This window comes from Lissotriton helveticus, chromosome 7 (assembly GCF_964261635.1).
Source record: "Lissotriton helveticus chromosome 7, aLisHel1.1, whole genome shotgun sequence".
Classification (NCBI taxonomy): Eukaryota; Metazoa; Chordata; class Amphibia; order Caudata; family Salamandridae; genus Lissotriton; species Lissotriton helveticus.
The window spans coordinates 1,771,305,140-1,771,332,323 of NC_136068.1; the positions used below are offsets into that span (position 1 = coordinate 1,771,305,140).

Sequence of the window (27,184 nt, forward strand, 5' to 3'; positions counted from 1 at the left end):
TTGTTTAAATAAAAGAATCTAGTAAATTCACTGAAAAAACAGAAACAGAGTCACGGTTCTGGCTCACCAATTACTTTGCTGCAAGAGTGCCAACTCAGGTCACCCCTTGCACGGTGTATGACATCACACATGACTTAGTTAATGACAGTATAAGTGACATCATTTATGATATCATTGATTACATCACTGTGTCTATAAAAACCAAAAGATATCAATGCATAGAAAGGGATACAATAAGAACCTGCACTCAATCTTAGACCAAAAAGCATTTGCTGCATGCTTGTCTCCCACACAGACACATGTAAGCATAGAAAGACTCTCAGAAACACATACAAAGTCGTGCTTTTGCCATACACCACGCACTCAAACACACATTCACAAATACAGATGCATATTGACATATTCAGAGCCACACTTAGCAACACCATTTGCAGAGCACTACAGTCTCAAATCCAGAATCACAAAGACACAGGGTACCCCTTCCTGCACAAAAATAATCTTGCCTGTAACGCAGGCACCCTTGCACCAAGGCGCGAGGGTACCTGCATTGGCACGAGGCTCCTTGAACTGCACCCGTGCTATGTGAGGGCAGAAGTGCAGCATATCTTAGGAGAGATGACACATTTCTGCTCTCTCCCTTTAAAGCAACGCAGCGTCGCAAGTTGTCTTGCTGCTATGTGTTGCGTGAAAGGTTAGTACATCATGGCCTGGGCTTCAAGTGCCTACCAGCATGGTTAATAAGGAGCGAAGTCTCCCTATTTTTATCACTTTGTGCAGGCCCAGAATTATGATCAGGTTCAGAATAGGTATGGGAAGAGGGGGTGTGGTGCTTTTATTTATGTAGATGCAGATCCACCATTGTGTAGCGCAAGGACGATGCAGCTTATTGGTAAATATGGCCCCAAAATTGTACTCAGGTCATGTGGGCACTGCCTTAATGCTAATGAGAAAGACAATCCTCCTCTGATCCATCAGGGAACTCTAAAGAAATGAAGTGTGCTTAAGACGCTGACTGCAAGCCTTACTGACACAGTGTGTTCTCATCGCTCTCTCCTGTTAAGAATACTAGTACTGACGGTACACACTGGTCATCTTCAGTCACTCTAGCCTATCATCGAACATACTGCTTCAAACACCAGTTTAAACATGGATCGATCTTCTTATGAGACCCAACAGACTGAAATCACTTCACAAATTGCATCCAATGAGCATCCAGTCATAGTCTTTCATTCTTCAGCCAATCGGATGTTCAGTCTTCTCAGTGCCAGTAACCAATCTTTACTAGATCTTATTCTAAAAACAGGACTTCCTTTAGTTTTTTTTTTCTTTTCTTCAAATAATCTTTATTCGGTATTATACAAACACCATAAAAGTACAGTTTAAAATACAAAAAATACATAAGTTGTTTACTTTAAAAAACAAGCATTTACAATGCAACGGTTTCGCCTTTGCAAAAGTTAGAGCTATTGGCATCGTAAATGACAATTTTTTTATTTATGTGTTGGTTTTGAAAACAGATAAATAAATGGCATTGTCATTTACAATGTCAATAGCTTAATCTCTCGCAAATGCCACACACACACACCCACACAGAGCCCCCCACACACATACCCACACAGAGTGGGTAATGTCCGCGCTATATAAAAATGCACTAAATAAAAAAACTCTGTGCTTAGTTTCTTCCAGAGTATTGAGTTTTAACGGGGTGGGCCCTGAAAACTCGTGGACCTGGGTCACTAAGTAAGTACAGCAAAGAGTGGTCCGAGTTTTTCACAATTATTCCACAAATGTTCTGTATTTACTCCATACAGTCATTCACCACAAATAAGGTTTGTAGTTTTGTCATATTGCTACTGGACTCTAAATCCCAGAGTGCAACACGGCGTTGCTTCAAAACATGCCAATGTCCAAACACACATATCAAAAACATACAAATACTTGTTGATTCAAAATGTAATGTTAACTCACCCATCCTGCCAGAGCGCAATGAGCCCCTCCCTGCTCCTTTGTTATGTATGCTTTGTTGAGCCTGCTGAATGAGGAATAACCGAGGGCACTGGATTCTCTCAGTTCAAGTGGCACACGTAATTCCCTATAAGGTGTTGACTATCTCCCCCTTCATCACCTGTGACAGGTGGTACATGGCAGCGGCTGGTGGTGCAGGGCTGGTGGGTGGGAGGGCAGAGGGCGTCAGTGAGCGCTGGCTGGGGAGACACCCTGTGCTGAAGGTTAGGCGCACCTTTTTAGATGATTTCAACCAGGCTTTTAGTGGGATGAAAAACTGGGGGTCTCTGAAAGGGACGTGGTCGAGGGCGTGGCTTAAAACATTTATGCAAAACAAAGATCTGTGCTCAGCATATTGTGCCGCCGGCTGGTATGTCGATGCTTCAGTCATCGCCTCCAGATGTATAATACAAGTCACATGACAGCTACAACAAGCCGGGCCTACTGGCTTTGTCAAAGGGTGTTCGCTGCATGAGATACATATATGACATGCAGACATACATACAAAAAATATATAAAAATTCATTTTTATTTCGAGCTGTATTAGGAAGGTGAGTTGGGGGAGAGGAATGTTGTAATGCACTAAGATGGTCCAAAAGTTGTGTAAGAACTATATTGATATTTATGAATGGTCCTGGAGCTATTTGACACACATTGCCACCCGAGCACTATTGAGATCTATAATTGCCTATTATTCTGCTCTTGCCAAATATTACTTCAGCACTGGGAAAGACAACCCTCTGCATTGATCGATGTACTGCCCTCAGGACATTTTTCAATTTCTTTCATTAGCGTTCCAAGTTTGTTTGGTCTTTGAGAGACCAGCAATGTATTTTACAATTGTAACTAATCCTAATTTTCCCTTTAAATCCTCAGTGTGCAAGTAGATATTGACGAGGGAATATCCGCAATAAATGACCTTGACTGTGACAAAAAATGTATTGACATGGTGCATAAAATACACATTTAGAGACTGGAAGTTCTAGCAGGTAAATGCGCAGTGGAGTCGTTTCTGAGTTTCGTTTCTGAGTTTCGTTTAGTCTGTTTAATTCTTTTTTGATTGACTGGTATGTACAGAGTCTGCCTTAGCCGTGCTAGACGTATGTAGCAAGAAGAAACATTGTTTTGAAATGTAGGCAGACTGCACATCCTAACGCTTTTTAAAAGTGCAATCTACCTAATCTTCATAAAATCCAGAAGATGTAAAGTTGTTGTAAGGACCGAATGAATACCCACGTTTTTAACAAACCTCTTGCCCAGCGATGCATAACCATCCTGACATTAATTTAAAATGTCAAACATGTAGTACGACATAAAATGCTGAGGGGGGTTCAAAAGCCTGCATTCTCCTCTGGCCACCAGCATACTTCTCCGATCTTGTAAGTAAGAGATGCTCACGTCGACAAGCGTCCCCCCAGGACTCAAACGCCTGCAGGCAAGCCTGCTGATGATTGACAGCTTGTTGAAAGTGCCTGCGTGGGATCAGCACGTTTGTTAAATGAGACTGAATTCCCATTAGGCACATACTTCGGTCGCTAATAGGATTACAGTTTCAGCCTGGCCTCGTGAAAGTATCTCCGACAGGAGAGAGGTGGGCACATGCTCGCCAGTGTGTCCGCGTAGCCAGCCCATTAACACCGCATGTAGTTTGTAATGCTTGCGAGAGACCATGTCAGGTCATCACATCTCTGGCAGGGCCCCGGTATCGCGGTGTTAGGTCTCTTCCCCGCGCTGCACGGAGAAAGCTTAGGAAATGACGCTAAATGGAAACCCGCCCTGGTCGCGTTCTAGTCTCTAAAAGTGAATCACGCCAATCTCCTAGGTACGCCTCGGATCGCTGCTTCGCCTGCGTTTTGTTTCACTAAAAGCTCTGTACAAATTGAAGCCAAATGCGCAGTCAGTTTTGCAGATGTGTAGAAAATGAATGCCAGGAGTGCAAACTGCACAGTGTAGCAGGCATACTGTGTGTGACACGTTGAGAGGAAGATCCTTTCGGCGCTAGATTAGACAGCGGTGCATAAAAACCTTTCAAAGGTCACGTGCAGGCACTTTGTACACTCGAATTTGCAGACGTAATTGGGGATCCGACCGTATGCAAATCTCTGGTGAAAATTGCCCTCTTTGTCAAGGAATGGTGCCTTTTCGAAGCAGGGGCGTAGCTAGAGCTTGTGGCGCCCGGGGCTATCCTTCAGATTGCCGCCCCCCTGGGAGGGTGCTCGGGAAAAAGGACGGCGAGCACCTGAAAGAGGTCCGAGAGACACGTAGTATCGCCGCTAATAGTTACCTCGATCATGCAAGTTACATGCACATACATGACACGGTCCAGGTCTAGACAGCCCCGTCCCCAAAATAGTGCCGCCTGGGGCGGACCAACCCCACCTAGCTACGCTCACACTCACTCACTCTTCTCTCCATCCATCCTTATCTCCATCCAGCTATTCATCTCACACGTTAACACGTCAAAACAATATGGAAAGAATCCTTTTTCTTCCTCAAGACCCTACTGAATAAAAACCGTACATAAATTTCCAGGATTAAGATCTCCACATATTACCCAGCATAGTGACAGAAATAGAAGAATCCAGTGGACTGTATGTAGGCCTTGCTCTGTTACTCAAGTGCAAAACCCAGCGTGTACAAAAGGCAGCAGTAAGGCTTCTTCTACATCTTACAGCCACAGAGCTTAGTAACGTATGTCACACCTCCAATAGCCCCCAGTTTCTCAGAGGATTTTCTTCGAAGGGCTTGGCATGGTCCACAAAATCACCTACTGAGCTTACATGAGACATGAATGTCCATGACCAAAACCTAGAGTCAGTATCTAGACACCTCCCCTTTCCACAAGAGGGGAAATGACACCCTTCTCACTCCAAGCAGCTAATATACCATGAGACATGTTTCCTAGATTAATTTACAACTTTTTAGAATACCTAAGATTTAGGAACGATCTAAAATAAGGCACTTTCCCACATCTACTAAACAATACGCAAATACTAGTGCAATGCCATCTCACCCTTTATGGCTGCTTATCAAGTTCCCACTCCTGTCCACCTAGGGACTTTAGATTCCATCAACGAGCCTACAATCACCTACTACCCCTATGCATCATATATCAAAGTCCAACAACAAATCATGATTGAATCACCGTATCCATCTATCTTCTTTTACTTCTTTTGCTATCTTTAATTTCTTTCCTATATTGTCTTATGAGGCTGAGCTCGTGCTTTTGCTTATATTATGCTCCTGTAGAACCCCTATATCATTACCGGTTGCAAAGTATGCTGCTTACTTACTTATTTCCAAAATTCATTTTAATTTAGCTGCTTGTGTATACTTTTGTAATAAAATGTTCCAAAAACCACAGAAAAAATAATGAGCACTACTAGGTGCATCGACTGTACAGTAAGTGAATAATTTGCTGCCTAACTCAATAGGGCTCCAGTTGAGTGCAAATGGTACCTCTTCACCACCCAGCAGGAGCCTATGTGGACCACAGAGCTGTGCGTGAGCAAACAAAATAAATGAGGTAGCAAACAGTGCATTACAGGAGGAAAAAGTGACAAGTGTGCAGGTTAGGTTACAAGAGAAAACAAAGTACAATTTGAGGTATAATACTGCAATATATGCTACAGTGGCGTAACGAAACTTGAGGGGGCCCCCCTGCAACGCACATGGAGGGCCCCAACAGGATATGCATATGTGAGGCCCCAACTGCAACTACAAACAAATGGCTGACCGAAAAACAAAACACATATTGCCAGGCAAAGTGTGGCCTGCCTGACGGCAAAATCAATCTGGATCATAACCTCAGGACGACTCGGGCCTCTCTCCCTCTGTTACGTGAGGAAATGCCAGTCCCTAAAACTGAGTCTAAATGCCCACCACCTGCAGCTGCAACCACCGACATTAATAAAGCAACAAAACTTGCCTCAATTACTTCAAAAGTGAGCGTCCGTTCGTTCCCCGAGGAAACCTCAAAGTACACGCAGAGAACAGTGTCTCCTCTGTGTGTGTGTGCTACAGAGCCGATGGGGCCCTGGAACACGAGGGCTGCTGCGGGACCTAAAAAATTACGTTTTAAATGACCCCAGGATGCATCCCACCCCACCCTCTGAGGCTCCTCTCTCCAACACTCACCTGATGCCTGCCCTGCAGCTCCAGTGGTAGGCGCGAATGGGCGGCAGGAAACAGGACAAGGCAAAATTAAATTATTGCCGGTGGCCACGCAATCTCTCTAGTCATTTCCGGGATGCCTCACGCGCGCACTTTTAATTCTGCTGAAATGCGCTTCACAATGGTTACCAGCCCCATGCCCCCACCCTAAAAGAGCGAAGACCCACGGAGCACTATTTAATTTGTAAAATAGGCCACAGCGAGGTGTAATGATGGGGAACCTAACACAAGTTATGTAAGCACTTCACATCCCAGACGGATGTGAAGTGCTTACTGGCTGCATGGCCGGGCCCCCCCCCCCCCCCGCAATGCGGGGGCTGCGTGGGCCTGTGTTACGACCCTGATATGCTAGACACGCAGGTATAAGAACAAACGTTACGTCAATTCGGCAAGTGGGTTGCTGGATAAAAATTCAAATGGAATTAATTTTCGCTTTACCTTAATTTGTCCGTCGGTGTCGGTGTGTCTCTCGACTCGACTCGGCACAGATGGCAGGCCAGGCCCAGTGCACGCAAGCACCAACAGTCAACTCAAGAGTACGCACTGCGCACGCACTAGTCTGCGCCACTGCTACAGCGCGGGCGGGGGCTGGCCAAACAGATACCCAGGGCCGTCATTGGTAGCGCTTTCGCGCTCTACAGGATTGACGGCCCTGCCTGGGACATACCGCCTGCGCTGTGTGTTTGTCTGCAAGCAGGTGTGCTTGCACTGCAGGTGTGCTTGCACTTCACTGCCGCCTCCAAAATGGTGCCGCCTGGGGCGGACCGCCCCCCCTAGCTACGCGGCTGTTTCGAAGGCTGCATACGTTCTAATCGGGTCCCCGTCTTCATTAAATATGGCGCTCGCATGACAAGTCCCCATTCGTGCACCCAGAGCAGCTCTCGGCAATAGTACTCACTCCCGCCTGAAATTTTTGTTGACAAGCACCTCGAGGTGTTCCGTTGGTAGTAACATAAATGTCACTGTTCCATGCTTGCAAGATTGGCGTGTTCCTTGCCATACATTCTGCTGTGATCATGCATTGAACGAGAGGCCGCAGAAACTCTGTACTGAGGCTCGGAGAAGTGAAAACAAGTCAGGTCCCGGGCCGCGCTGTGATTGGCTGACGTCACGGGGGTGTCCCGGGCCGGCAGCCAATCACAGCGCGGCCCGGGAATGACGTCACGGGGGTGTCCCGGGCCGGCAGCCAATCGCAGCGCGGCCCAGGACAAAGGGGCGGGGCTTAAAAAAAGCACCAGAAACGCCCCCGAATCGCGTTTTCGTGAGAAAGCGCGATTGACAGCCTCTGCCTCCCAATGGCTAGCCTCCATTTATGGAGCTAGCCAATTGGAAACAGAGGCTGTCCTAACCTCACTATTAAAAACAACAGATTTCGATCTGGGAGTGGCTTTGCCCCTCGCCAGGTTACGAAACCTAAAAAGGAGAGCTATAAAGAGGAAGGTACCGGGACATACATAACAATTCATTCTTCCCCAATCAATCCCCGCTCCCTCCGGCCAAACCTCTCGTTCCTCTCAGTTTAAATGCTAGTCTGAGAAAGCTCGTGATAGAGAGCAGGGTCAGGGGGTCTTGGGCCATTTGCAGATATAAAAGGGCAACCTTAGCATGCCTAAATTTAAGTTTTTTCATAAGACTAATTAGGTACAGGCGCCTTGGAAATGAATAAAAAGGGCACAACAACACAAAATGAAGGGTATCCTGCGGAGATCGCTGATCGCGGCCGCAAGATTCCCTTGGCTCAACAGAGTTAGTAAAACCTGTCAGATCGGCTAATAAATAATGTAAAAGGTTGAGCCTAAAACGTGTTAGTAAGAATCTATCACGAGCGTTGTAAATGAGGGCTAGGTATGGTTCCTATCCTACATTTGACCTCACGTGGTCATATACTCTAACTGACTGTTTGCCCCATTCCCTATCTTCTATGCAGGTGGTTTTATAAGTAATAACCCACTTCCACACCCTGTCCTTATCCCGAGCTACCCTACCGGTCGGGTCTGAGAAGAGATCTTTGGAGCCTTTAGTTACATCTAATAATAATGATCATATTAACCAAGCAATTTTAAGCTGTTCAAATAATGCATCCTGAATCATTTTGTGAGCAAATATGTTGATCAACAAACATTAACCTTCCAAGGACCTTAGAAGCACTCTTTTGGCATCTTCTGCAAGATCATCTAAGATGCTGCGTAATAAGTAATAAGTAGTAGCAAAAGAAATCCCCCCAGAGACCAGTGGTATGTTTCTCATGAAATATTCAAAAGTCATTAAGGCGCCATTCCCATTCTTCATCAGCAGTTGTGTTACCAGTTGAGTGGTTATTTCTGTAGAAGCCACCTGTGATCGTACCACTGATCTTATTGTTTCCACTGGCTTATTAATTTTTTGAGCAACTTTTTGGAGCGATTCTTCATCCAGGCCAAAGTCCATGAGATACCCTCTTATCGCTTTTATCAAAATGGCGATGTCACAGGCGATCGATAGGCCTGGGACAGGCAGGACAGCAATGGTGCATGATAATGTGGCCAGCTTCCATATCTCCGTCTTCAGGGCCTCTTTCTTTTTGTCCACGACATGTTGGGAAATGTTGGGCAAAGAGAGCAGGAAGGCATTTCTCTTATGTTCAGGAAGTTCCTCCTCTAAAACCTTTTGCATCTGCAAAAAATCAAACTTGCCAATGTCAAAAGAAGAGAGAAGAAAGATGTGGGGGTATTTCAAACCCCAGGTAGTTAGGTGATTTGTGCAATCATCTCTTATCTTTTGGAGTATTTCCTCCATGTTAAATTGTTTCTTTCGACGTTTTGATGCTTCAATATCATTATCAATTTTTGAGCGCACAAAGTAAAACTGTTTTCCCATATTTTGAACTGCATCCGCAAGCAGGATTAGGTTTTCCCTAATTCTCTCTGTAAAGACTAGGATAAAGAAGTCATAACGATGAAAGTTTACTCGCTGAAGATACGTCTCGGCCATAAAGTTTGGTGTTCCAATTCCAGGCAAGTCCCATAGTTTAACGTTTTCCCGATGTTGGTAGGGATACGCCGTAGGCACGGTTGTTTTCTCCACGGCACTTGTGGGGGCAGCCCCTTTGTCGTCACTGGTCATACCTCTCATGGCATTGATGAATGTAGATTTACCACAGCCAGATTCCCCTGTGACAGCAATATCAAGCTGTGTTTTCTCTAAGAGTTCCTTAGATAAACGTAGTCCACAATCTGGCAGTCGAAAGGCAGCTACAATGTTTTTGAATTCTTCCTTAGATATTTCAAATGGTTTAGCATTAGAACCAAAATGAGCCATGTTAAGTTGAATCTTCTGAGTCTGAGCTTCTTTCTCTTTCACTGTAAGTTTTCAAGGTGGCCTACAGTCAAACGAAAGGGAGAAAAGAAGGTAGTACAAGAAACTATTAGTGATTGAAAGGAAGACCAAAAGGTGATCCAAATAATGTAGCTATGCATAAATAAAATCTTCTAAATTGTACTTGAACTTTAAGACATCATACAAAAATAATTTTCCTATCAAACTTTGCAGACATATACTCAAGGGATTATTTATGAGCCCCATGCGCTGCCGGTGTGTCACTTTTTGTAATGCACTGGCGGTGTAAAATATGCGCCACACTGCGACATATTTACAAAGTGACTCATCTAAGCAAATGCATCACTTTGTAAACTCCTGTGCTACATTATACCTGCATCATGTATAATGTATGCAGGGTAGGCGTTCCCCCGCAAAAAAGGCAAGTAGAAGTGTTGCAGTTAAATCTATGAGATTTCACTGCACTACTTCTAGGACGCTACTGCGTCAAATCCTTACGCCTGCCTCACCGCAGGCGCAAGACTGACGCAGACCCTTTCACATGGGGCCTGCTCCATGTGAAAAGACACATTGCTAGAGCTGTGCCTGTTTTCAGAACATCCTAGCAATGGGCCAGTTTTGCGTCAACAGAAACGCCAGGAATACTGACGTATCTGTAAATCAATGTGACATGGAGTGCAGTATTTACTGTAAATACGGCGCATCCATTGTGTCGCAAGGAGGGCGCACTGAAAAGTGTTGCATCGCTGTTTTTACGAAGCGATGCAAAACTTTTCATAAATGAGGCCCAATGTTTGTACAATTTTCATGATCAATGTCGATGATATGATGGGGGATGCACAGCTGTAAGTTGCAGAGGGGGTACAAAGTTTGGGGAGAAGAGCATCTGTCTCAAGTGATACAATCTGAACAGTTAGGGGGCAGCTACTCACGTAGAGGTAGAGTCAAGTCATTCGAGGATACATTTGTATCGGAATATGGGAGAATGTAAGGAGCATTACAGGAAGTAAGTGGTTTTCATGAAGGTCAAGGGAGGAAATGTGTTGACGAATGATGCAGAGAACCATAGAAAGTTGGTATAAATGAAGTATAGATTTACTACTCTTAAATCGACTGCTATGTTCCTAGATAATATATAACCAGACTCCTGTAGAGGATACAGATGGCCAATGCAGAAGAAAGTATCAGAAGGAAGAAGTGTCAGGAATTCAGGGCTCTGTGAGGAGACAGCTATGAGACACATAAATAAAGCACAAGCTACTTTTCTTTGTGAGAGACGCCAAAGGGAATTACATTTCTTGAAGGTCCACTAAATAAGCTTTACAATTGTTACATATTACACATTGCTTATATTACAGTGTTTGGTTAGATGTGCAATGCTAATTAATTAGCACATTCATGCTTTCTTCAACATGACCATGAAATGTGGCACACTGCCCTTGGCTTGTGGTAAAAAAAAGTGTCACCTTTCCATAATGACAGCCTGAGTATTGAGCAACGTCTTTAAACTCCTTTTTAGGTCTCGCACATGCGACGCAGCACGTCGCATGTGCCAGACCTATTGTCGTCGACTCTGCTTTCAAGGGCGACAGGAGATGGGCACGCGCAGTCTGCGGATCGGATCGGTGAACGCGCGCCTTCACCACGTACAGTTACGCGCTGTGCCCGTCTCCTGTCTCCCTTGCAAACCTCCAGCACAATTGCATTTTACTCAAGACACTAAGACCGCCTCCCCGCCCTTCCCTGACCGTCCCCGCCACCGCCGCCCCACCACGGCCCCCGCCCCGCGGAAACGTGCAAACTCACCCGGTGCTGCGGCGCGGTAGACCAGCTCCTCCAAATTTCTGGCAGCAGGACTCTGGGCTCTCCCATTAGGCATGGGAACCCCTACTATCCGCTGGTCTTCACCCGGGCCCTCTCCTGGGACCCGGGACTTAAGCTGCCGCACTTCGCTTTGGTGCCGGGGCTCCCTCTTCATAGCGAAAGTTAGCAATGGCGCGCATGCGCGGGCAGTCCCCGCCCTCCTCCCAGCCCGGATACTAAGCTGCTTCCTGTTACCCTGCCTCAGCTTGTGGCAATAGTGGTTTTCCGTGCTCGCTGCGGTGGCTGCTGTCTCTCTTTTTTATTTATTTATTTATTTAATGCGTTTGCATATAGCGCGGACTTTACCCGAAGGTGTCAAAGACAACAGCGACCAATAACAAATAGTAAGTGGACACCCAGGGGCAGACAGAAGCCAGCGCCAAGAGGAGATGCTTGTTTGTGTTTGAACATGTTTTGTCGCCGCAAGCTACGTTCCTGTGCTGTTTTTGCTTTCAAGTGTTGCAGCGGTCCCAGCAGACTGTCGCACACCTCCCGCGAGGCATGTCTTTGGCAGCACTACTGAGGATCTTTACCTGCCTCCGGGCTACAGCAAGCCTTCTCTCCTTGGTGAATAGTTGTCACATAGTTTATTTTGTGTCATTGTGGTTTAGGTGGTGTTGTTTCCCAGCTAGACAGGAGACGCACATCTGGCTGAGCTCGCTAGAGTAAAGTTTGCAACATCAGCTGCGGGTTCTGGTGCTTCGGTGGATGGACCCGAAACCCCTCCTCTGCATTCGATTTTGAACCCGAAACTCGCCACCTCCCATCACATGGGTGCATGGGTGGCTGTGAATCTGGTACAGCCTCCTGTGATGAATCACTGGTTTCTTTACATTGCAGTGTCAGAACCCGCCCCTTTCTCCGTTTAATGACCGTAAGTTTCTGGTTCCGATCCCCCCCCCCATTTTCTCCCTTTCAAGGCTAGACGTTCCTTTGCATCGATTGATCTGTACCCATACCGTCCACATTTATCAGTTTGTTCCTTTGTACTGGGCTGGGTATAAACCAGATACCCCCCAATTCCTCCCTCTTATAGGCCTCAGGTTTCCTCTGCAGTGGTGGATGTAGATCTGATACCAGCTCCTTCCTTATCAACCACAGGCTGCTCTGCACTCCGGACCCACCCCCACACAATCTTTCTCCCTTTAAAGGCTATACATTCGTATGCATCGTGGCCCTGCACTTGAATCCCTCCCCTCGTTTCTTCTTCCACAGACTACCTCTTCTCCTAACAAGAGTATACCCTGTAATTCGGGCAGCTGCTTTTGCAGCTGGACACACGTTTGTTCCTTCCTCTTTTGTACCTTCCCGTGTGTGTACTTATGCATAATACATGCTCACTGTGGCGCCGCTCTTCTGCTCTGACTCTTCCTCAATGCCGGCTTGTGTTTTTTAGTCAGTTGTATTTCTTGGCAGGGGAGAGTGGCAGGCCTCAGAGTGCATGTGAGCTTGTCTGCACACTTTTTACTATTTTGACTAAACCGCACAATAGAGGTTTATTAGTTGAGCCGAACTGCACATCTTTCATCATTTTTGGAAATGTTATGTTTATTTATTTAGTTTTAAAAAATGTCGATGCAGAAATCAGCACTTGCCTACTTGTGGCCGCGGTCACAGGGCAGTGTGCGGCGGACCCTCTAGGCCTCAGCAGGTGCTCCTCGTGATGTGATGTCTCCAGATGCCCAACTGCCCCAGCAGTTACGTGTCCGACTGCTGCAACTGCTGTCTCGTCTGCGCCGCAAAGAGGATACGCTGTGTGGGGACAGTCTTGAGTGCAAGCACCCAGCAGGGAAGCGCATGGCCAAGGGTGTGTGCCACTGCCAGTGCAAGCTGACTTCTAAGGTGTGTGGCAACAATGGAAGGACCTATGGCAATGAGTGGCAAATGAAGGTGGAGACCTGCAAGGCGCTGCAACAAGGGCTGCCCGCCATCCTCTAGATGCAGAAGGGAGCCTGTAAATCGGGTAAGGTGTGCAAGCATCACCAGCTTATGTCACCATTGGGCCTTAACTGAAATCTGCTGTTACTATTTTTGTCAAATGTAAATACTTATAACAGGGGACAAGTGGGTCCTTTGCAATGCAATAGGTCTCGCATTTGTGAGAGTTTCAGCTATTGGCATTGTAAATGACAATGCGTTTTATTTAAATGTTTGTTTTAAAGCATAAATAAAAGGCAGTGTCATTTACAATACCAATAGCTTAAACTCAACAAATTATTGCATTTTTTTTGCCACGCGGGTTTAAGCTATTGGCATTGTAAAAAGCAATGCCTTAGATTTTTGTTTCAAAACCAAAAACATAAATAAAAGCCATTGTCGTTTACAATGTCAATAGCTCAAACTTGTGTAACTGCGAGACCTATTGCATTGCAAATGCTTGTTTTTTTTAACTTAGGGCCATTGTCAGATTTTACTGTCTCAGGTATGCCATACCTGGAAGACGTCCATGGGTTTCACACTCCTGTGTGGGATGCATGAGTAAACATGGACCCTCTGATTTTAGGGACCAGGTATGGCTGAGAGTGAAATTGATGGACGGCAGTACATCGTCTGTGAAGTACCGCAAAGCTGTTACATCTGAACATCTCTAACTCTCATCCAGGGCCGGACTGAGAACCAAAACGGGCCCTGGCAAAGTGCTCAGCCGGCCCCCTGGGGGGGGGGAGGTTGGGGGGGGTGCGGCCGAGCTCTTTGCCAGGGCCGAAAACAGCCCTGTAACAAAAAACGGCCCCCAGGCCCCAAAGCCGGCCCCCACCCTTGCGGCACACCGGGGAATTGCCCGGTGCCCGCAACGGCCAGTCCGGGCCTGCTCTCATCAGCGATCACCAACTGATGGAAATAAATCAGTGGTCCTTGTTCTAGGACTTGTTAAGGGAGTGGAGTCATCACCAGGGGCTCAGGTTTTGAGAGTCTGTTTTGACTCTGGCACACATGGCAGGAGCCAAGCATCTCCTACACCAGCAGATAGAGACCAGGACACCACGCCTTTTGTTTGAGCACAGGCTTTGTATCAACAATACTGGGAGGTAGGTCAGGCAGTCAGGTAACCTGCACCTATGGTTAACCTCTCAGACAGGGAGGGACTCCCAAGACACAGCCCATGGCGCCACTGGCAAGGCCACTGCTAAACTATGTACTGGAAGGAAAATCAGAACCTTGATCCCACTCTTCCTGTCCTATCACTGCAGGATGAGGTGCAGGTTCAGGATCAGCAAACATAGAAGAAAAGTGAGGACAAGCGGAGAAGAGCCATGTCTTTGCGCAGGGGACATGCTGTTGGTAAGAAAAGGTCCACACAAGGATGATTCACCTTTTGACCTTCAGCTAAATCTGATCGCTGACATCAAGGGAGTCTTCTTAAATGATTGAGAAATTGATGCAAAAATAAAAGAAACGCCTAATATTTCTGCTTACTGAGTGTAGAGCTCTATGGACTATAATTGGCTGAAAAAGGCACTGCCATCAAAGATCTCCCACCCACATCCCACCATTAGACTTTCTGAAAGACTTAATAGGCTAAATGTTGCAGTTCTTAGCTGAGCAAAGAGGAGTTTAAGGGCAGGTTTATCAATACTCTGCACCAGTGCAAAGTCACCCAAAAGATGCAAATCAGCACAGTGTTGAATTGTTCTTTACTTTCCAACGCAAAACTTTCTTTACGCTGGAAACATGTTTGAATAACATAAAGAACTCATTTGCAATACTTTGCGTCGAGGGGCATCCCACAAGGGGGTTCATAGTTCTATGCCAGGACCAGAGGCTTCGTACTATGCTGACTCTTTCTTCACTATTTATTAACATAAATTCACAGTAACCAACTAGAATTCAAACATTCTCAAAACAAAATTTCCCCTCATTTGTCTACTGACGTCAAGAGTGATACGCCAATCAGGCAAGCCTCTGCCGGTATAATGGAAGGATGCCATTATAAGTCCTCTTTCTTTGCTGCTCCATATCTGAGATACTTACCCTACTTTATTCTCTCGCTATTGTGTCAAGTGTGCTGTTGCTAACATTTGCAGTGCACCCTTTAGGCTCTGGACAATTATCGCGCTTCCAATGTGGGTGCTCAGGACGCAGATAGCGGAGCATTAATCACTTGGACAGTGTTGTCTCATATCCAGCATGCCGCCCACACGGGCGCAAGGCGGACTTTGGGGTAGTGGCTGACCGCAGGCAGGTCCCCGCCCCCCCCATCCGGCAGTTTGGGAGGGGCGGTGGGGGAAGCGGGGGTTGTCAGGCACAGGCTGGACATTTTGTTGTTGGGATCTAAAAATATATAGCCCAAATGTAGCCCGAAGGAGCCCAACCCTAAAGTGGTTGGGCTCCTGCTCCCAACCACCTTTTTAGGTTTGGTGACCTTGTGGCTGGGAACTTAGGCATAATTTGTGTTTTTAGTGGTGGTATTGATTATATTAGTTAGCTTAGCTTAAGGTAGGCAGCAACGGTCGATTTTGCATGTGAAGCGGTGATGGCGCATGAGGATTTCCAAGTCCTGGAAGCCCTTCGGCACTCAGTGAGGCAGGCCGGATGGTCCTCGTGGTCGGCGATGTGGCAGGCCCGTCGCGCCCGGCGCAACAGGCCTCCGAGGGTGTGGCGGCGTCCGCCTGCAAATCTCCTAAACGTGGCCTGACTTTGCCGGTAAGTAAGCGGAGCTGTCCGCGATCCAAAAAGGCGGCCCCTGCTTTAACTGTGCAGGCGGGGAATGGTGTGAGCTCAGGTGAGGCGGGCGAGCTTGGGCGCGGGGCAGGGGGCCGCTCTGGGTGCGGGCGACACTGGCGGTACTTTTGAGGGACCTCTCCTGCTTGCAGGTTTGTGGCAGAGGCCGGTTTCCACCGGTGCGGGGTCGGCGAGGGGCGCTTCCCCTCTCTGTCGTTCGGGGGAGATGACTCTGTGGTGGGGGTGAGGCGGCGGACCGGGGTGGAGGAAACGAGCAGGCGTGACGGTGGTGGGGAAGGTGGGCCCCCCACCAGTACACGTTCAATTTCTGCCCGAGGCAAACGCCGGTGGGGAGGGACTGGGGGGGCCTGGCTGGGGGCCAGCAGCTGGAATGCGTGAAAGACTTTTCTTTTCTGGTTCCTTCTGGGCGCACACGGGGTGTTGGGCCCTTGCATGAGGAGGCAGGGGAGTTTCGAGGGGGTGACTTGTATAGCCCCCTTCTGTTCTCTCCGCCGGGCCAAGATATGGAGGGAAGGTTGTCAGCAGGGGGGAGTTCTCTGGGGGAGGGGGAATGGGCGCAGGTGGAAGGGTGGGAGAGTGGGCAGATGTTGGTACCCGGCAGGGCACATGGACCGGACAGGACCCCCACGCGTGCCTGCAGGGTGGTGGGGGTAGGGGCCACGAGTCTGGCAGGAGGGGCAATTTAGGGGAGGCAGTAGAAGGGGGTGCTTTCAGGGGGGGGAGACGGACACGTTTGGGGTTTTGGAGCCAGCTAGGGGAGCCCAGGCGTGGGAGGGGCTGGATATCTTCCCCTAGTGGGCAGAAGGGGTTATGGACAGCGGGGAGAGGGGGCGTCCGGATGGCAAGCCACACGCTTTGGGTGGGGCGGGAGCGGTCAGGGGGCTAGGGTACGGGTGAAGGGCCAATTTGGGGGTTTGGGCCAGAGTTGGGGCCCGGCCTCAGGGTTGGTGCAGGCCATGTTAGATGGGAGCAAGGATGAGGAAGTGGGGGACTCCCCTTAGGGCAGGTGCACGGTGAGTTCTGGGTTAGTTAGGAGCAGGAGTGGGGGTGAGGGTGCATTGGGTTATAAGGAGGAGGGTGCGACAGAGCGAAGTGAGGGGCCAAGCACGCCAGTCCAAACTTTTTCTTTACAGGTTGGGGGGCGTCGTAGCTTGGCGGACTCGGTAAGGCGGGATGCAGCTCACGTACGCCGAGGTGAAGGGAGGGTAGAGCCCTGCATGACGCATCCTGTACTGGCGGGGGATCAACGTCCCGTGGAACACGAAGGTCAACTTTACCAGCGGATGGAGTGTCACACGGAGGTCAACGCATGGGGGAGCACCGGCAGGTACAGCCGGCTCCCCCACACGGAGGTCAAGCAGGGGCCGTTACGGCCGGCATGGGTCAGGTGGGGCCCGGTAAGGCCCGGTGTGTAGGTTTTGCCGCAGAGGCGCTTCACAAAGAGGAGGCTATTGTGCTTGATTATGACGAGGATACCCTCGAGGAGGGGGAGCTGAGGGAAGTGGATGAGGGGGGGCCATCTCATGTCTCTCATAGTGTGTTGCAGGCACCGGTGATCAAAAGGGCAGCGGCGGCTAGGTCCACGAGAGAACACGGCCCATGGTGAGGGCTCCTCGGCCAGCGGCTTATGTAGAAGAGGCGGTGAGGCGGTCGGCACCTGTCCGGACACCCTCTTTGGAACCAGGTGAGGTTGATAGTCCACGGGCCAAAAATGGTGTCTGTGGTGACGGGGTGTGATGGGGGCGGGGGGGTGGCCGAGGGGAGACTACACAGGGGTAGGCACATTAAAGATGCAGGGGTGGGCCCTGCGGCTGGGGGGGCGGGGTGGATCCGGGTGCTAAAGTGGAGAGCAGGATGAACACGGAGGCGACTGGGGTGGCAAGGACCCATTACATAGCAAGGAGTTGAAGTTTAAGAAACCGCCATATATGGGGGTGACCAAACTTTTGGGGGCACATGTAATGTTGGTGACCAAGGAACGTATATGGAAGGGGGAATATGTAGAACTATTGAAGCTCTTGCACAGGGAGGTGAGGGCTAGAGAGGGCGCTAAGGAAGAGGAATATGAGCTGGCTGAAAGACCTAAGGTGCTGGTGACGATTGAGAACTGGACAGCGGCATTGTTAATATACGCCAGTGTATACTGTGAGAAGATTCCTGAGCACTGCGTAGCATTATTCAAATACATGGATGTTATCAGGAAGGCACGGATCATGGGGGAGGCGGATACAGGTGGGTGCAGTATGATGAGTAATTTAGGGCACGTATGGCATGGGACCCAGAGGCCAAATGGGGGGGAACTGGACACGGACTTGTGGCAACATACCATGGGGTCGACGACAGGTGGTAAGACTGTGTTTACGGCGGGCTGCTGTTGGTGTACCGGTCCTTTCAGGGGAAGCCCACCCAGGGAGGGATGGGAGGTGCAGGGACATCACAATTGGGGACAGGAGCATGCTGGGACTTTAATAAAGGCCTATGCACGAGGGAATACTGCAAATTTCACCATGAGTGCTCGAAGTGTGGGAAGCGCCACCCCCTTGTTAAGTGTTGGGGCATCAAACCACAGGGAAACCAGCAGTGGCAGCAGGTGGGTAGCAGCAGCCCTGGCCCCTCTCAGCAATTCCAGAGCAGTAGGGGGGCAATGGACCACAAGGCGCTGGGCCCAAGAGCTCCTACGCCAGGAGTATGGGGACCAGGGGGCAGGTAAGGTTCTGTTTGAAGGGTTTCAGTGGGGGTTCCATTTGTGGTATCGGGGTCCACGACAGAGAAGGTGGGCAGACGGCTTGAAATCAGCGGCGGAACACAGGGTGGTCGTGCAAGAGAAATTGGACAAAGAAGTGCGCGAGGGGAGGATGGCAGGCCCTTTTGAGGATTGGCCGACAGAAAACTTGATTATATCACCATTAGGGGTTGTGCCCAAAAAGGAGGTAGGACAACACAGGCTGATTCAGCATCTTTCCTGGCCTGAGGTGTCATCAGTTAATGACTTCATTGATGAGGAGGCGACCTCAGTTTCTTACTCCTCAGTTGACGTGGCCATGTCACTGGCTGTGACCGCGGGCGCGACTGCAGAGATGGCAGAGTGCGACATAAAGTCTGCTTTCCGGTTGCTTCCGGTCCACCCGGATGACTGGGATCTTCTGGGGATCAAGTTTGAGGAGAAATGGTACGTGGATAAATCACTTCTGATGGGTTGTTCCATGTCATATGCTTTATTCGAATGCTTTAGCACCTTTTTGCAGTGGTACTTCACGCGACACACGGGGCATACATTGGTGACGCACTACTTTGGCGACGTCTTCTTTGTCGGTTCAACGGGCTCCACGGAGTGCCAGGCAGCCCTGGACACCTTCCATGAGCTCATGGGCAACATGGGGGTGCCTTTGGCACCCGAGAAGACAATGGGTCCTTGCACAGCCATGTCCTTCTTAGGAATTGAGATTAACTCTGTGGCAATGCGGGCTCGCTTGCCAGATGACAAGAAAGTTAAAATGTTACAATTGTTGGACGGTATGCTGTCCAAATGGAAGGTGACTGTGAAGGACGTACAGGTACTCCTCTGGCATCTTAACTTTGCATGCAGGGTGGTCAGAGCAGGGAGGATATTTTACAGGCGGTTGGGAAGGGCGCTAGCCGGTCAGCATTTCCCGCACATTAGAAAGTCTTGTTTCGGGTGGATAACATGGCGGTGGTGAAGGTCATTAACAGACAGTCTGCAAGAGATGAACAAGTTCTGAAATTGCTGCGGGTTTTTGTGCTTGGCTGCCTGCGACATGACATTGCTTTCAGGGTGTTGCATATACCAGGTGTGGACAATGACATAGCTGATGCTTTGCAGTGGGGGAGATTCCGTGTGCTTGCCAAGGAAGCGGACAGGACACCGACCCCAATGCCGGAGTATCTTTGGTATGTAGGCAACGTAGGGTGCTACAACTGGTGGTAGGCTCCCTATCGGCCTCAACATGGGCAGCGCGCAATCTGGCGTGGAGGGATTTCCAAACATCTGTGGCACGTAAGTGGACAGAGGTTTGGCGCCGGTCGGAGGATGTGATCCAGTTCATTTTGGTACTCATTGAAAGTGGTCTTACGAAGGTTACCATCACTGGGAAGTTGTCTGGTATCGCTTTCATGGGGAAACTCCTTTGGGGGTCAGCGGGGGAAGTGGGAAGGAGGATGTTGGAAGGGTGGGTTAGGGAGAGGGGGGGAGAGTGCAGTACATACCCCTCTCACCTGGCAGAAGCTATCACGGATTCTGACAGAATTGCCAAAGGTCTGCAGGGACGACTTTGAGGCCTGTTTATTCTCCACCCTTATGGTGTGGATGTTCTTCGGGGCGTTTCAGGTATCTGAGCTCCTGGGCAACAAGTGGAAGACGGGGGTGCGGTGGGCAGATGTTGCCATAGGGGAGGAGGAGATACATTTTTGGTTGGCTAGTTCAAAAACGGACCAGAGAGGATCGGGAAAAGGAGTGAGGTTGGAGGTGGCGGTGCCAGCCGCTACTTGCCCCCTCAGATGGACAACCGGAGGCGGTTTTCCGGCATGCTAACGGGAAGAGGGTGACAGACTACCAGCTGCGTATGGTGTTGAGGAAGGCTTTGTGCAGTGTAGGTTTGGACGGGGCAGAGTATAGGACACATTCTTTTCGGATTAGGGCGGCCACAGAGGCACATAACAGGGGCTGGTCACAGGGAGATATCATGAGGTTGGGGCGCTGGTCCTCGGATTGTTATCACCACTACATAAGGCGGAAAGCGGAGGAGGCGCATGCGTCTTCCTCTTTTGTTTGAGTCTCAATTTGTCTTTCTCGTTACAGGTTCTGTGCCTGGGCCCCATTCAATGAAGCTGACCATATGGATTGTGGGCCATTCTTTTGTAAAGTGGGCACAGTTTCATGCATGTCAACGTTACTTTGGTGAAATATTGGGGTTTAATGAGCAAATGTATCAAATTGTTTGGAAGGGTAAGGGAGGGATGTTGTGGAAAGAATTGATCCCATGCCTTAATCGATGGTTGGTTAGGGGCCAATGCCCGGGTGTGTTGCTGATTTATCTAGGGGAGAACGACCTGGTAGGTGTGAAGGGTGAAGGGTGTGGTGTTGATGAGGGCCATGAAAAAAGACTTGTCACGTTGGAAGGAGCAATGGGCTGGGTGCCACATTTTATGGACAGAGTTGGTGCCGCGCAGAGTGTGGAGGGGAGCTTAGAACCCGAGGGCCATTGCCAGGGCACGGAGGGAGGTCAACTCGGAAATTTCTCGGTTTTGTCGTCATCTTGGTTTTGGTAGGGTAGCACATAGGGAGCTTCGGTTTGAGGCAGTTAAATTTTTCAGGAGTGATGGGGTACATTTGTCCAGGCTTGGCATGGACCTCTATTTGCTGGAGATTAGGGAGGTGTTGGCACGATGTTTGCAGGTACAGGTGCGTTCCGGGTAAAGGGGAGGCAGCAGTCCTAGTTGGGGGGACAGGAAGTGGGGGTCGTTTTTCTCCCCCCCTTCTTTCTGTTTGGGGGTGATGGAATTTTTGACAGGGTTAAATTAAGTTTTGGTTATTGTTGGAGTTAGGTTAGCGACAAGGATGGGTTAGGCAAGTTATGTTACATCTAAATTGCGCAGGTTTGGGGGTTTGACCGCGATAAAGAAAGAGGCAGGGGAAGTTGTTTAATGGAAGGTTGGAATGTGAGGGTTATATATTTTGTTGCATTGATGTGTAATAAAAACAGACAATAGAGAGGGCAGAGGCTAATAGAATCCGCACCCAACAAATTCACAGTGTCCACAAAATTTAATTGACGGTGCACAAAACCAAGGAGTACTTCCCCCTAAACTCCCCACAAAGTAGGAAATAATCCCACAAATTCAATACAACAACAAAAGAGGTTTCAGCACTCTATAGACAAATTAATATTACTTCATATCATAATCCACTTCAAGTAAGTGTTAAAAGAATAATTGCACATAAGGAAAGAAGGCTTCCAGATTCGATAGATGTATTTCTTGTTCCAAAATTCTTATTATTATTCACAAAACAGAAACTTCTTCCACAGACGAATTCATCATAGCCAACGCGTTTCGTCTCATTAAGAGACTTCTTCAGGGCTTCAAATATATAGCATATGTTATGATCCTCTGGCAACGCGTAGTATTTCAAAGAGGCAGTATAAATAGGACACCCGATGCAGTATTCTTACAGTCTTAAAGCGGCATAATAACCGCACGCAATCCAGTCAGTATGTGTTGAAGCCCTGAAGAAGTCTCTTAATGAGACGAAACGCGTTGGCTGTGATGAATCTGTAAGCCTTTTTTCCTTATGTGCAATTATTATTTTAACACTTACTTGAAGTGGATTATGATAAAAAGTATTATTAATTTGTCTATAGAGTGCTGAAACCTCTTTTGCTGTTGTATTGCATTGATGTGTAATGTTGTAATGTACGGGTGGGGCCGGGTTCAAGAAGATTTTAGGGGAGGGGGCATGGACGGGGCGGGGCCCAGGGGTCAGTTATTTGGTTGGTTAGTGAGGTTTAGTTTTGTAAGGCGTTTGCCAAGGATTTTATTATGTGATGTGCACCTGTTTCAATAAAGCGGCCTTTTACACACATCACCCGGTTTGTGGTATGCACCCTCCCCCTCACCCCTCCCTCCCAACTCAAGCTGTGGGAAACCCTGGACATATTAGGTGGAGCGAGCCACACTGCCTCGCAAGTAGAGCATCCTGCACTGTCGATTGCTGGAGGGCCCAGATAAATGCTTCCCCTACGTCCATGTAGACAAGTGAAAACGTTACATACAGGCTTCGGCTCAGGATCGCATTAAAACTGCCTCCTTGTGGCCATTTTCGTTTATAGATATCTGGAAGTGGCCCTCAGCTGCTTGTGGTCAGCGTTACGAGAATTACTTGTTTGTTCTTCACCATGGCAAGGCACCAGTATTTCACTGTCCATGCCTATGACCCTGACATGGAAGACGATCAAGCCCTCTTTCAAGAGAATCTTGTAGAGGTACTAGATACCTCTGTGACACACTCTGTTGACAGAACTCTGGCAGCCGCCCTCCAGCCCTTTACACACCGCCTGTAGCATTATGCCCTCAACTCTGCCCCACCTTCAGGCCATCCCACGCAGGTAATGACACGCTTTCCAATGGCTGGCCCCACATTGCGATTATGACCCGCACCTTACAATCCTTCACCATCTGTATTCTGTACGCACCCTGTCACCAGAGGCGGTGCCCCCCACTCCCTCCAACTCGCAAGACTCATATTCCGATCCACCATCCTGGCCTCCCTCAGACACTGACGACTCTGCATTCCCACCCTCAATTTAATTCAAAGATGCTTTATTCGGTTTGTAAAGAAAATACAACCATATAGCAACAGACAAATAAACATCAATGAAAATGTACACAAATCTAGGACAAGCTTCCGTTAAAATGTAATCACATGGATCAAGACAAAAACACGAAAACCCTGTACAAATAGTTCTGTGTCTATTATACATTAGCAGCATTTATAGAACATAAACACTATGCCATTCCAAGGATGCATTAGCTATAATAGTAACAATTGTACGGCCTTTGGTTATGTGCAAATATGCAAATAAAGTGCTAGGTATCATTACCATGTCAATGTATGTGCAAATTGGCAAGTCAAAGGCAAGGTTCGACAGTATCCTTCGTAAAGTGCAATATGCAATTGGCAGCACGTAATCTAACTATATACAGTTAAAATAAAGATAGAACAAAGTGCAAGTGCTATACCATTCTAACAGTGCATATTATACAATAGCAGCAATTTATCCAACATACATATATGTGCAAATTAGCATGATAAAGTGCATAGTGTCGGCAACATCTTCCTTAAATTGCACAGTACGTTTAGCAGCTAAGGGAATTCATATAATAATTGATTTTCTTGCAGAAATACATTTTAAAATATAGGTGGCCACATAAAAGCAAACGTCTGGGGTCTCTAGACCACCCTAGAGACCCACGAAGATGACGCAATGTGATTATTCACTCCCCCTTTACCTCCTCCCAACCCCATCCTCCCCCAAACCTCCCAGGACTTTGATTCATACTCTATCAGTCATCACCGTTCCTCGGCCTGGGTCCCCCTTCCCCCAGTGGGTCTACGTTCATGACTGCATCCGAAAAGGATACGACAAAGCAGTGCCCAACCAACAGCGCTCTGAGTGACATCATAGACAGTGAAAGACACCCTGGAACTGGATCCCAGTTTAGCAGATTTTCTAAAACTATCATCTAAGGATCCTAAGAAAGGGATTGAGGGGTCTTGGACAGCCTGTCAAGATAAGGCCCTCGACTTGACATGCCCTCTTTGCACAATTCTAGGTATGGTGGTTGCCGCTAAGGATACAGGCACCTGACAATTTGGCAGGAAGTGCCCAGAGATCGCTATGCCTGCTGGGAAATGTTAATTGCACTCTATCAGTAGAACGCCGTAGATCTGTACTTATCCATATAGATACCAAGTTGGGGGAACTAGCCAATGCAGGCCCAGGCCTGAAGGCTCCTGCCTCCTCTTCGGTGAGAAATTTGTTAACGATATTGGAAAATTTGTACAGACATTCACGGCTCTTGACAAAGTGCATAATTTCTGCACACAGTGTTCTGCAACCAGCACCTCTTTGGGGGAGAAGGAGGCATTCGATATGAGGGCGTTCAACCGGCCGTCAATCCACTTCAGGCCCTTCCAGAGCTTGTCAGTGCAGTAGCTGCTCCTACGGCACTAAGGCTCGCTCCCCCTTCTACCTGTCCAGAGGCGGTGGAGGGCACTAGCGATACAACAGAGGTCCACTCCGAGGCCAAGGAAACATAAACGCCTCCTTAGGTGCTTCAGGTAAGGCTTATTCCTCTTTTGTATGTACAACTGGGGGGCAGGACACAAAACTTCCTCTTCAAGTGGAAATCCATCGCGCAAGACCCATGGGTTCTGTAAACGGTCTGTGGGTTCAAACTAGAGTTTTTTGAGACACCCCACCAACCCTTCCTCCCACAACCCCTGCTTTTTCCCTTCAAGATCAGTCTTTTATTTGAGACTAAATATGGCAACTCCTTCAGAAAGAGGAGAAAGAGGCAATTTGTTACTGCTAACCTGACCCCTCAGGATTTTGCAGCAACATCTTCGTGGTACCCAAAAAAGGGAAAGGTTCTTGTTTGGTCATCAATTTGAAAGAATTCAATTCTAGAACTCTTTATCGCCATTTCAAAAGGGAGCGGATTCCTCTCCTCAGAGATCTCCTTCAGGATGAGGACTGGATGATCGGTCTCGACCTGAAGTGCACTTTCATCTTCATTCCCATTTTTCCCAATAATTGCAAGTTCCTCCAATTCACTTGAGGAGGTCAGTGGTTTCATTTCAAGGTACTTCCTGTCGGTCTGTCCTTCGCACCATGGTGCTTCACTAAGATGATGCACCCTGTGGTGGAACGTCTTCGCGCCAGGGGAGTACATCTTTTTTTATTTAATGAGTTTTAAATAGCGCTAGCTAGACCCGGAGGTATCAGAGCGCTTTACATGAGGTTCCACATTGTTACAAAGTTACATCAGTTACAAGTTACATATGTTGTTAGAAACATAGCATAGAAGACGAGATAAATGGAGCGTAGAGGTAAAGGGGGTAAGGTAAAAGGGTAGGAGGGAGATACGGTGGAGAGACGAAGGAAAGTCTTCCCTAAGTTCGGCTGGCTAGGTGATGGCCAAGGGGGAGGTCCACAACCAATCTCGTCTATAGCTATCAGGTAGCTCCACCAGGCATCGGTCAAAATGCTAGGTCTCAACGGTCGGGGCAAGTTCACAGATTCTTTGTCCTTATGGGTGAACCAGATGGCGGATATGCTCGAGGTCTGGTCGATGTTACAATTTTTGTCCAAGTGTAGTAGCACATTGTTGTAAAGGACCACTGTGGAGGCCAACTTGGGGTCAGGCAGGAGATTCTGCCCCTGGTGTTCCATTCGGCCGGTCCCCAGCCACAGGTGGGCATCTGCATTTTCCTGTGGCTCTCATAGCTGCAACGTTTTCAGTGTTTTATGTGTCCGGCATTAGGCCTCAGGCGTCCATCTTAGGGTCAGGTGCGTTATTGTTTCGGGGGTTCTCCCCCTCGAGCTTATTGAAATTAATCCGCTCTTTGAGCAATTAGTGTTACATAGGCCCCATGTAACATCCTTGTGTAAAGGTGCCCTTCCGATCATTTGTGCAACCCTTCATGGGTAAAGAGTTTCCCTTGGGTCTCCAGTTTGAGGTCAAGGGTGCTGTGTCGAAGTTACATTTTAATCAAAAGAGTCCCCCAGTGATAAGGCAGTCGAGGGGCCCCCAATGTCCCCCGGTCCCCGCTCACCGAGATGAACTGCTTCCGCTCTTCACTCACCGCTTCAAGGCACGTTCAGGAGCTTTCAAAGCCTCGGGCGCAGGCCGACTATGGTGTTGAGTGTGCCCGCCACCTCCATCAATCACCCACTGTGGCTACACCAAGTTCTCCAGATCAGCCGAAATGCTGATGCTCCCGGGAGGTACGGGGAGTTCCGTTAAGGAGCCTTTTCAAAGGTACGCCCCTGTTGTAGCTTGTTTCTGTTACCGCCCTGCTCCGTCTGCAGGCGCCATTTTGCATATGGTCAGTATGTTCTCCGCGCCTCATTATTTTTTACCAGATGCCAACTTCTCCACCTCTGGGCTAGTTCTTTACGACCCGTTCTCTCCCCGATGCCGTCAGAGACATGTCTGTGTCTTGCAGGGCTGCATCTGATGGCTTCACTGCAGGAAACAGCATTGTGGTGGCAGAGCCGGTGTGGGTTACATCCACCCGGCCATCTTGGAGGACTGTCTTCTCTCACAGAGCCTCAGAGAGTCACAAAAAGGGGTATTTTCCTAATGCGGACGGAGGTCGCTCAGCCTCCACTGGAGTGGTCACAGTTTCTCGGCCTCTGTAGCTGGTTTTGTTAGATATTTAGGCGCATATGCGCTTAGGACGCTGATGGAGCTCGGGAACTGAGGTGAATCACGTCCACCCAGCTCCCCGGTTCCTCCTCTTCATCCTCCTCCCTCTTATCATATATCTCGCTGATATCATCTTGATGGCGCAGGACAAGCAACTACTTCTAACTTACCAATCCTGAACCATTCAGTTGCTCCAAGA

General features: G+C 48.4%; 1 protein-coding gene across 1 annotated transcript; it reads right to left on the minus strand.

Moving 5' to 3' along the window:
* Positions 1-8,298: 8,298 nt before the first annotated feature.
* Positions 8,299-9,474, minus strand: LOC144769703 (interferon-inducible GTPase 5-like). Its single transcript, XM_078653886.1, has one exon. It carries the CDS (start codon positions 9,472-9,474, stop codon positions 8,299-8,301), a length of 1,176 nt encoding a protein of 391 aa, XP_078510012.1.
* Positions 9,475-27,184: the final 17,710 nt, after the last annotated feature.

Bases quoted from the DNA above. Each gene is read 5' to 3' on its own strand.
- LOC144769703 (XM_078653886.1), bottom strand. From the start codon at position 9,474: ATGGCTCATTTTGGTTCTAATGCTAAACCATTTGAAATATCTAAGGAA.